A 12,321-nucleotide genomic window follows, 5' to 3' on the forward strand; every position below is an offset into this window, starting at 1 on the left:
AAGTGAAAGTCGCTGAGTTGTGTCCAACTCTTTGAGACCCTATGGACTGTAGCCCACCAGGCTCCTCTTCCTTGGATTCTCCAGGCCAGAATACTGGAATGGGTTGCCAGTCCCTTCTCCAGGGGATCTTCCCAACTCAGGGATCAAACCCAGGTCTCCTGCATTGCAGGTGGATTCTTTACCATCTGGGCCACCAGGGAAGCCGGGGGTACCTTGTAAAGACCCAAAAGGACCCCAATCCTGAGAAAAGATACCCTAAAAGGAAGAGGATCAGAGTCTATAGACTGTTCAAAGTGTACAGAAAAAAAAGCATCTATATTTATTCATCAAAATCTAGGCATCTAAAACTAGAAGGTTATTCCTTGAAGCTTAAGAAATGATATCAGTAAATTTAGGGCAAATGAATATTTAGTTCTGTACTAAAGTGTGGAGAGTAAATCAGGCTCAATATCCTTGAAAGTTGCGGATTGAACATGAAAATGGCTTTCCAAAATTTCAGACTTTCCAGAAAATGACATTACTTAGGGGGACTGGGGTATTCTCTAGGAAGCTCCTAACTTCAAGGTAGACATTACTGGCATCCTGATTTATCAGCCAATTATTAGCCTGGATGGACTGTGGAATAGAGCCAGTGTGATAGTGTTTCTATGGTCAAAAAGAACCTGTAATACTATATTCTACAAGGTGAGAGGCAGGAATACGATCCCTTTTTACGCCTACTTAAGAGGCTTTTCCCCAATGCCTTAGAGAAAAATCCTAAAGAAAAGTACAAGGAATCAATGGCTAGACAGTCAAATAGGTCATTTGTTTTTAGTAGTTACTGGGTGGGAGAGCATTTCAGGCTTTGAGCGTATCCTTTGAACAGATTCCATTATTCACACTAGGAGGAGCATCACCCATTCAGTGCAGCTCTCCAAGCAAAAGATCTTTCCTGAATATTTTGCTTTATGCTACATTCGCCTGCTTGCATTAAAATGAGCCTTCAGCAGTACAAGACTCTCTTATTTCTCCTTCTTTAATTATCCTGATGTTTGGAATATCCAAATCAACAAAGAGATCAACAATGATAAGAGAATTCTGTGCACAACCCAGCAACGAAGAGCCTGTAATGGCCTCATAACATAACATCATTTTGTGTAGTTGGCTCTCTTACTGCCGCCTTCAATTTGCCAAGTTGGAAGCATTCAATCAAAAAGGGTTAGTAGCCCCTGTGTGTCTCTCCAAGAAAGAGATATGATTCATTCTCCCATCATGCAGATTTTTATGTCATTATGTCAGTTCCCTAACAAATGCCCTGAGTGTAGTTTTATGGAGGTAGCACTGCACAGTTTTTGAAGAGCAGTTAATTAAATTCAACCTTCATAGCTGTTACAAGATTTGTATTGTCAGGTGAAACATAATGATGAGTGAAATATAAAACTCCTTCAGAGTGAATCAAAAGGAGTTTTCATCAACAAAAACCTCAAGGGGCAAGTGCCAGCATCTCAAATTGACTCCCTATTCATGACACAAATGACTCTCTTCCCCCAGTACAAAACTAGCTACCAGAGTGAAGGATGAAAAATGAATTTGGCAAGACAAAAATTAGATTGATCATATTATGGCACAAATTGTTTCTGAATGTCTGACACTGATAAAACTCAAGCTGTAAGCCAGGTAAGTAACCTTCTTCCCCAGGTCCTCATGATCAGACAGTCAACAGGAAGGATGTTTTTCCTCTTTCCATAGGCCAGCCTATGGCTTCAGAGGGGCTGGACAGTATCAGCTTCTTCCCAAAGTACCTTTTACCTTGTGACAAATGATTGGTTTTCAGAGGACTGCTAGAGAGGATGGCCAGACTTTACCATATTAAAAGAAATTCCATTTTATTTAAGTTAATTAAAAGTGGGAATGCATGATGTAAAAGCATCCCTCATTATAACTAGCACATAGGTGTTGCTCAATCAATCATTCTCTTCCTTCAAAGAAATCTGGCAAACAAAATCATTGCCTAATAGAGGCTCTGAAGGGGCCTGTTTTAATGAATAAATAATCTCACCATTCATTTAGCAAGTATTTACTGAGTACCAACAACTATGTATCAGGCTCCAAGTTAATATGCAAACATGAAATAATATGAGGGAACACATTTAAATTGCTAATATGTAAAGAAGTACTTTTGAAAACCTTACAGCCACTTGCAGATCGGGTAATAATTATCCTTACAATCTACCAACAGTGCAAAGATTAGCCTTAGCGTGGTCTACTGAAATATGTCACAATTCTAAGTCATTGAAAATTGTCCACTGGTTCAGTAAGCATTTATTGAACCCCTGCTTTATCCCAGGCTCTGGATTCATTGCCAAGAACACAGTAAAAGAATGCCTTTCCCTCTTTAGATGCTCCCAGTCTAGCAGGGGAGGCGGAAATACATAGATGATTTAAATGTTATGGTGATGTTCCACATGGAGTGCTATGGGAACCCAGAGGAGGAGCACCCAATATAGCCTGAGGTGCAGGGTGGAGAGGATTGGGAAACTGTCCCTGACATTCATATCCTTAAAAATAGACTTCTGAGTGGTAGTCCAGTTCGACTTGTGCTCACCAAAAGTTCTAATCAGTCTAGGCTGTTGTCCAGTTTGCAGATCATTCTCAGATAGGCTGAATCTTTGGAAATATACAATTCTTAATGAGACTAGAAGCCTTTGCTATTTTCAGCAATGAAGGATTTCCTTAATACGTTCCTCTGCCAGTGTCTCTACCCTACCTATCTCCTCTCCCAGAGCTCAGTGCTCAAAATAGAGTGTAAAGAACCCTTCATGCGTCACAGACCCATCCCTCGTGCATACATCAGACCCATCCCTCAACAAAGAATCTTTTCTTTAACCAGAAGCATGATGTCACCTTCTCTGCAAGCCTAAGCTGACAGTAGTGCTTAGGTTTGTTGGGTCAGTAGGACAATCATCTTGTCTTCAGGAAGTCACATGCGGGCATTTCTCCTTCAACAGATATTCCATGGTCTCCTATAGGTGGTGAACAAGGCCCCTCCCTTTAAAAGGATGCTTACTACTATTTGCCATCAATTTTCTCTTCTGCCACACAAGCCTATTACCACTTCTGACCTGCTTAACAAACAGCTTCTCATTTTTCTATAAGTGATTCATGGGGTCGCGGAGAGTCGGACACGACTGAGCGACTGAACTGAACTGAACTGAACTGATGAAAAAGTATTCCATCCTTTCATCGTGGGAGAATAAGACAGATTCTTTTTCTCTGAAGCAAATTCCTTGACCCGTACTCACCAGATGAGTAATTCACGTGGGTAACAATAATGCCGTATTTAGAGGTCTTTCATCCAGTGTCCTTGAACTGTAAAAAATAGGTAAGGAAATCTTTCCACCCATTAGAGGTAGCCTCTTTTTAGTTCATAATACGGGACGAAGACCAAGGAAAAATCATGCCATACACGCCTCTATATTTGGCATCCCAACCAGATGTTCAGGCTATTCCAGCACCTCTGTTTTCTGTAGCATTCAATACTCCTGATTCCCTCAACTTAACAAATTTCATCAGTCTATAGATTATCCCTCCATGACCTAGCTCTCCATACCTGTCTGTAGCTAGGAATAGGTTAAATAAGAGGAAAAACTCCGTCCTGTTACTATGGTAGTTGGTAAATGTGTAAACCCCTCAAGAATTAGAAACAAAACTCATTTTGATTAATAATAATTATTATTATTAATAGAGCTAACATGTATTGCAATGCTCAGCACATGCCAGACACTGATCTAAACATGACATATGGATAGCTCATTTAATCCTCCCAATAACTCAGTGGGATAGGCACCACAAGGGTTTCCCATTTTACAGATTAGTACACTGAAGTACAAAAGCATCAGGGAACATCCCCAAGGTCATACAGTTAGTAAGTGATGAAGTTATGGGATGAATCCAGGAGCTTCAAAGCCCGTGTGACTCTGAAATCAGTTTATGTTCGGACACTGAGAATACTAAGATAAGACAGTCACAGTCCCCAAGGAACTCACAGTCCAGAAGAACACATTATCCTAGCTAAGAATACTCTTTGGGATACTCTTTTCAGAAAAGACTAATGGTAGAAATTTCAAGTCCTTGAAAAATTAGTAGCAGGGCCCTTACTGTATCATATAAGAAACTGCTTGTCCAAAGAAAAAAATCAGTACCATATATTAACACATATATGTGGAATCAATAAAAATTATTTGGATGATCTTATTTGTGAAGCAGAAATAAAGACACAGATGTAGAGAACAAATATATGGAGACCAAGGGGGAAAGGGGTGATGGTGGGGTGAATTAGGAGATTGGGATTGAAATATATATACTATTGATGCTATGTATAAAATGGACACCAAATGAGAACCTACTGTATGGCACAGGGACCTCTACTCAATGCTCTGTGGTGAGCTATATGGGAAGGAAATGCAAAAAGAGGGGATATATATGGATAACTGACTCACTTCGCTGTACAGCAGAAACTTACACAACACTGTAAGGCAAGTATACTCTAATAAAAAAGAAACTGCCTGTTACACCACTCAGAGCTTCATTAAAAGCCATACTTACAAAATACTGGGGAGAAAATGAAGATCTGTGCAGACCTGATCTGATGGATATAGCTCATTGGCTCAAGATAAACGTTCTCTAATATTCCAAGATCTGTCCATAGACCTCATTGCAAAGAAGGCAATATTGTGGTGCTATTTAAAAATTTTACATTTTCCCCTTTCTACCAGGTGCAAGTACAAGGAATGACTGGAAACATACAATTTGACACTTATGGACGGAGGACAAATTATACCATCGATGTATATGAAATGAAAGTCACTGGCTCTCGGAAGGTAAGTAACCCAAACAGATATCCCAGTGAAAAATCTCTCAGAAAGTGATAGCCCTCAGATGCAGGATATACGTGTTAACATCCTGTTTGCCTTTCCATTCAGTGAATAGTGTAGCTACAATGCAGAGCTGTCTTGTAATCAAAGTGTTCCATCTACACATTGTAAAAGGACTATTTCCCTCTGAGGCTAGTTCTTTAAAAGCGATAGACTCAAGAGTTATTCAAAGCTTCCTACAATACAGGAAGGAATTACAAATTTTTTAGCAAGCTATTTAAACCAGGGGTCCCCAACCTCCAGGGTCTAATGTCTGATGATCTGAGGGGGAGCTGATGTAATAATAATAGAAATAAAGTGCAGAATAAATGTAATGCACTCGAATCATCCCTAAACCATCCCCCCTCCCCCTGCTCCATGGAAAAATTGTCTTTCATGAAACCAGTCTCTGGTACCAAAAAGGTTGGGAACTGCTCCTTTAAACAGAAGCTGCCAAGATACACACGATTTTAGCAAAAGAATTAGAAAGTAGGTAATCTCTCCATTTTGCCAACTCACCTACCAAAAGGACTCTGGACAAAGTACCTTTCTCTAGAGCTAAATTTCATAATAACCACTTTGCTTCTGTCATACTAATAGTCATGAGGTGGGAATTCAGTAGTCACTTGATAAAACCTTAGAACATAAAATATCTTGTACCACTTCTACAGGATACTCCATTGGTGGTTTCTCACCCCACCCCACTCCCCACACCCCAGATATCCTACAGTCCTAAGGAAAGGATTCTTCTGCTATCTGAGTTTAAAGAATCAAAAAGCCTGATCATTCTACAGTAGGCTAACTTATTTTACCAAATATCAGTAAAAGCAAAGCAGGGATGGGAAGCCCCAGGATGAAGGAACTAGCACACTTGTGTGTGTGTAAGTCAGTGTTGTGGTCCTGGTAGGGGTGGCAAGACAAAGGGAGAGAGGACCTCAATCCTTGTAAAGCTCAAGCAACTAAAAAAAACTTCCATTCCACAAGAGTACTCGAATTTCAGGCAGCAGTTTTTGAGTGAAAAATAGGCAACCAGGTCAAATGTCTGCTCTTTCCAGGCTGGCTACTGGAATGAGTACGAAAGGTTTGTGCCTTTCTCGGATCAGCAGATCAGCAATGACAGTGCATCTGCAGAGAACCGGACCATAGTCGTCACTACCATTCTGGTAAGTGTGGAGAACTAGGTGGGCTTTCTGTACAGCAAGATTTCTGTTTTCTGAAAAGCAGTCTTCAGCCAGGAGGAAAGACCTCGAGTTCAAACAGTGGAAACTTTCAACATGTCAACTTAGGAACCTTTTGAAATATCTTGCCATGATGATGAAAGAATGTCATTTTCAAAAAGACAAAGAATAGGGAATTTGAAACAGTCTTAGATGTCATTATCCTCTTAAACAAGGGCTTCCTAGGTGGCTCCGTGGTAAAGAATCTGCCTGCCAATGAGGGGCACTCGAGTTTGATTCCCGGGTTGGGAAGATCTCCTGGAAAAGGAAACGGCAACCCACTCCAGTATTCTTTCCTGGGAAATCTGATGGACAGAGAAACCTGGTGGGCTACAGTCCATAGAGTCGCAAAGAGTCAGATATGACTTAGCAATTAAACAATAATAATCCTCTTAAACACCCTATACCATGGACTGATGCTTTATCTAGACCTGAAATAGAATACTTCATTGTGCAGAAGACAAAAGGAAAGAGTAGGTCAGAGCTCTAATATTAGGCTTGTCACTATCCTGAGTTTAATGGTACAAATCGCAACTTCTCTGAGCCTCAAGTTGTATTATTTTTTAACTTGTGGAATAGGCATAATAATAGTCTCCTACTCATGTCATAGTGGGCTTCCCTGGTGGCTCAGAGGTTAAAGCGTCTGCCTCCAATGCGGAAGACCCGGGTTCGATCCCTGGGTCGGGAAGATTCCCCTGGAGAAGGAAACGGTAAACCACTCCAGTATTCTTGCCTGGAGAATCCCATGGACGGAGAAACCTGGTAGGCTACAGTCCACGGGGTCGCAAAGAGTCGGACACGACTGAGCGACGGAACGGAACTCATGTCATAAGAAGTTTCAAGGCAATATTCACCATGTAAAGCTTTTCTGAAAAATTTAAAGCACTACTGAGACACGAAATAATATTTTCATTTATTTTGAAATGCTTTTCTAAAAATGTTTCATTTATGAATGAAATCCAAACCCAGGTTGAAAATGATTATTCCACTAGGTCTGAAATTGTGATTAACTGAATGGAGATTCAGCTAAAGTTTACCTTTCATTTAAACATACAAATCAAATACTCACTTTGGGCTAGGTACTGTACTAGGCCCTGAGGATATAAAAATGAATAAGCTACAGACCCTGACCTCACAAAGATCACAGTGCTTCCCTAGGGCTTGCCAGGGCTGGCTGCAGTTCTGACATGGTAAATCCCAAGAAATCAAAGGCAGTTCACCTTCATGTAACTGTGGGAAATACCTCTGTCCAATTCGACTAAATCAAAGACTCTCTAGGCGGAAACTGATTCTTCCCTCAAACCCTCAAAAAGAACTTAAATCCTTCACTACTTCTTTAAATCATTGATTAAGGACTCCAAGGAATATGTGCCCCCATGAACAGTCGATCGAGGCTCTTCTGCTTATTAAGGAAACATTGTTAAAAGCTCTCTTAACACGCCAAACCTCAATAGCCACAGAGAAACAAAACTTCATTATTACATTTATTATCTTTTAGAAAAATGTATAGGAGTAACCCATTGATCTTTCTTCTGGTCCCAAAGGAATCACCATATGTAATGTACAAGAAGAACCATGAGCAACTGGAAGGAAATGAGCGATATGAAGGCTATTGTGTAGATTTAGCCTATGAAATAGCCAAACATGTAAGGATCAAATACAAATTGTCCATTGTCGGTGACGGGAAATACGGTGCAAGGGATCCGGAGACTAAGATATGGAATGGCATGGTTGGGGAACTCGTCTATGGGGTAAGTTTTTTCCACTCTGGTTTCATTTACTTCTATGCCTTCCAACTAATCAAGATAGATGAATTTAATTTTCAAGTGCAATGCTTATCCAATTGTATCTTCTTTATATGGCCTGTATGCAAAGCATTTCATTCTACAGTTGAATTCTGTAAAAGTAGCTTGTCAATAGCATCCTTTGGGCGACACGTTTATTTTCCTAAAAGGAAAGAGGAATTGGGGAACTTTATTTGGCAACATTAAGTACAGCCTTCCCTCTACTGCAAATCTGATCCCTGTGTGTTTCCTGTCTCAGGCAGCAGAATCACCACCCACTTAGTTGCCTAAACAAGCAGATCATCTTTCCTCATTACTCCCCTCATATCCAACCAGTCACCATGTCCTTTCTTTTCTACTCTTCTGGCTCTCAAATCCAGATACACTTCCCAGTCCCATCATTGTCATCTTAGTTATGGTTCTTACCATTTGACAGTCTTTACTTGGCTTGCCTACCTCTGCTCTTACCCTGGCCAATCAAATCTGCATTATTGTGACTTCTCACTTCAGAAATCAGGAGAAAATTCAAATTCCTTAGCAGAGCAAAGAAGGCACTTTGTCTTCTGGCCCCCACCTACCTCTCTGGCTTCATCTGGTCCTCTTCCTCCTTCACACTCAATCTTCCACTATAGCAAACTATGCATTGTTCCCTGAAGGCAGGCCTGGGAGTACCTTCACCTATTTTCTCTAGCTACTGCCACCTCCAGTTCTTCAGAATTCAGAGATGTCAACTCTTTCAGGAAGCCTTCCCTAATCCCACTTACCCATCTGCAGTATGGTTAGCTGCCCCTGCTTTTTGCTTCTTTATAGTACTGGGCTTCCCAGGTGACACTAGTGGTAAAGAACCTGCCTGCTAATGCAGGAGACAGTAGAGATGGGAGTTCAATTCCTGGGTTGGGAAGATCCCCTGGAGAAGGGCATGACAACCCACTCTAGTATTCTTGCCTGGAGAATCCCATAGATGGAGGAGCCTGGCAGGCTATACAGTCCATAGGGTCACAAAGAATCAGACACGACCGAAGCGACTTAGAACATGTAGAACTTTTGAATCTGTATTATGAGTTCAGCTGTCCCAATTAGACTATGAACTCCTTGAAGACAGAAGCCATATCTGGTTCATTTCAATATCCCATGGCCTGACACATAATGGAAGTCCAATGAATATGTTATGAATGAATTCATGAATGAACAAAATGGCTCTGGCAAGGGCTTGCCCATGGGTGAAGTACAGAAGAATTATACTGCTAGGGCTTTTTAAAGGAGGTGCAGTAGTATTTTCAGAGTTTCTCAGGGGCTTAACTTAAAAAGGTCTTTGATTAGAAATGACAGATCTTGGGCCACGCAGTGAGGCATATGGAAACAAGTGAAACTGGGCATAAGAACCACCCACTGGATGACCTAGTCACTAGAAAACTAAGCCAAGTGCTGCCAGAGGTTTAGTTCTAATAGACAATTATTATTTGCAATGACCAGTCCCTGCCTAGACAACAGGTTAGGGGAAGCAGAGAAATTTAGGGGGTAGACATTTGAAAAGAATCTGGCAAGAAGCAAATGTCCAAGTGAGCTATTGAACTGAGGTTTAGGATAGGGACTCCAGCACTAGAGACAGAAATCAGAAACAATAATACGCTGTAGCTCTCCAACTGGAAGATAGTACTGGGGTGCTAAATAAGTTTTTGGAACAGGTCTTCAGGAACAAGCACAAAGGTGGAAGCTCATTTCTAAAAATAAGGGTCCCAAAAAGGGAATTAAGGCTTAAAATGAGATTGGACCTCAAGCAACAAAACTAGGCCACCATCCTCCAGTCAGACTAGCTGCAAGCAGTTTGAACCTTAGCTGCCCCCCGCCTCCAGCTGGGAAGATTGGAGCCAATTGTCTCTGGTCTTGGGTCCAGGCTGGTCCTGGGAATTGGGGCAGGGCCGAACTGCAGATACGATGCAAGTGAATCCAGTTATGAGAAAGAAGAACTTCTAAGGTCTATGAGGAAGTCACAAAGCACTCATTAGGCTTCCTGAAGACCCTGAGAAGGAAGGCCTGAACCATCTCTTCTTACTTTACAAGTTGGTGATCAAGTCTTCTGTTTCTCATCTGCCTTCATCTGCCCAACACTCAGGCTCCAAGAGGACCTGTCTTGCTCACACCTCTCCCCTGCTCCTTAGCACATTACCTGGTACATAAGAGATGCTCAGTTTTTGCTTTAATGAATCACTGCCTGCCATGTAATAATGCCCAGTCAATATTCACTAAATGGAGTTCATGGTGAGAGGTAAACCTCTAACAGTTTTATTATTATTATCAGCTACCATTTGTTGCATATTTACTGACCGCCAAACATTGTGCCAAATGCTTTACAAGCATTATCTAACTTAACCCTCAAAATATTATTGACATCATTCTACAGATGAAACAAATTGAAGCCAAGACCAAACAGCTTGTACTGACACAGAGATTTGAACCAAGGTCTCTGACTATGAAGTCTGTGTTAAGCATCACCCTCTACTGCCTAACAGTCAACATGCTGCAGACTCATCCCATCCTAAAAGATAGTTGAAAGGTATTGCAAAGGCCCTCGGTTCCTTAGCCATTCTCAGCGGGGAGAGTGTTTGACCACAGAAGCCTGGTAAGGAATTTAGGGTCTGTTTCTACTAGGGCAGAGTAACTGGCATGGACTCTACCAGCCCATCAGGGCTCAATTGCCAGAGCTCTCTACTGTCTCAATAGAAAACCTGTCCTGCACTGTAAATAGCTCAGTGCCCTCCTGGCATTGTACAGGACGTTTAACACAGCGATGTGGAGCAAGGTTGATTTCCTGACGTTGTTCAAAGACCAGTTTTTTCCCTGCATTTTGGTTTCTCCTCAGACATGTACTCTCTACTGCACCCATTTAATCTCCACTTTCTCTTCCTCTTTCCAATTTGTGTATGTGTGAGTGAGGAAGCTTGAGAATTAGCAAGTCCCTTATTAGTTTAGTAATTCAGGAACCAGCTCTCGACTGCTGACTAGGTAAAAGTTCTCCTGGAGGAGCCTACCCATTTTTTTTTTTAATCTAGTGCTCTCTACTCAAGATAAAAGCAAGAGCCAGGGAATGCTCTTAAGAAATGTCTTCCTCCATCCCCTAACCTAGAACAAGTGTCTGGCGCTTCCTGAGAGTATAACACAAGGTGATTCCCAGGAACTGACTGCAGACCAACCTATATATGAGTGGACTGCCACGTTCCACTTTCCTCTAAGGCGTGTGGCTGTGAAAAATGGATGTTCTTCTTGTGCTTAGAGTGAGAGCTGTCAGTGAGAGAGGGTGACCTAAACTGAGTATGTCTTCCCCTTCATTTAGAAGTTTTCATCTTTCAGCCTTGAGAAGTTTACAACTTCTTGATCAATGATTGAAATGGAGAAAAGTGAGAACAGGCACTCATTTCTGGCAGGCACTTATTTCTTACAGTTTGTAAGTTGCTTAAGAAAAAGAAAGACAGAAACATACACTCCCCTCCTCGGTGACTTCCCTAAGTGCTTAATAAGCAAAAGGATGGAGAACATGGAAGTATTCCTTGAAATAACACAAAACTACACAGATAGACAGTGCTTTATCTTTAGGGCATTTTCTCTTAGACTTTCAGTATGTACAAACAGATCAGAATAGGAAAAAAATGAAGAAAGACAGATGAGAAAAAGCTTTGCAAAGGAGATTTCAGTATCTGCTATGAAGTCTCAAGAAAGAGTCAAAATGAATTAATCTTGTTAAAGAAGAAAGAGGCCAATCAGCCTCTTTTCGGATGAGTCTTAAATGGTTTTTTCCCCGCTTTAAAGAAAATCAAGTCAAGGTTGATGTTTGGGCCACCCTGTATCTCTAAGAAGGTTATTTTTGAAACAAGCGTCAGTAGGACACAATGTGCCCCCATTATATAAGCTCTTCAGAACATTATGGACTTGAAACTCTCCTCCTGCTTTTACAAGTTTTGATTTTGAGCTGGATGTCTCTAACATCGCCACATGGCAGTTGTCCCCAGCTCAATTGTGGCCTATAGACCACAAGTTTGCATGGCTCCCAAATAGCATGTGTTGCTAGCAGGGCTCTTAGATATCCTTTAGCCTACTTTCTCATTCATTTTACATAGAAATGTGGACACCAGCCAGGACTGAACATTATAACTGCCCATTGGATAAACCAGGAAACCAAGGCCTGATATAAGACAGGAATGACAGGAATAGTGGGGATTGTGATAAGGTCACAAAACCACACAGCATGGCAGAGTTTAGACTATAACTCAGGTTTCATGACTCATGGTCCAGCACTCTGTCCACTGAGTCATATTGGCTCAGTTTACTAAGGGTGTCTGCTTACAGCAAGATAATCCCACCTGCCTTCAAGGGGCTTACAATCTAGTTGGATTATGAGCTTTTCCATCTGAGATACTCATCCTGTTTATCTAT

The 12,321-nt window shown here is 41.3% G+C and overlaps 1 protein-coding gene across 3 annotated transcripts in view; it reads left to right on the forward strand.

The window, feature by feature from the left end:
• GRIA3 (glutamate ionotropic receptor AMPA type subunit 3) overlaps nt 1–12,321 on the forward strand; it is a 314,305-nt gene that overhangs the window by 220,965 nt on the left and 81,019 nt on the right. For all 3 annotated transcript variants that reach the window (XM_055437923.2, XM_088834231.1, XM_055437921.2), the window contains 3 exons: nt 4,755–4,859; nt 5,948–6,055; nt 7,654–7,860. In XM_055437923.2, coding sequence (XP_055293898.1) covers nt 4,755–4,859; nt 5,948–6,055; nt 7,654–7,860 — 420 coding nt within the window. The remainder of the gene's footprint in view (nt 1–4,754; nt 4,860–5,947; nt 6,056–7,653; nt 7,861–12,321) is intronic.

Source organism: Moschus berezovskii, chromosome X (assembly GCF_049115385.1).
Source record: "Moschus berezovskii isolate FMDL1 chromosome X, NW_MosBer_1.0, whole genome shotgun sequence".
NCBI lineage: Eukaryota > Metazoa > Chordata > Mammalia > Artiodactyla > Moschidae > Moschus > Moschus berezovskii.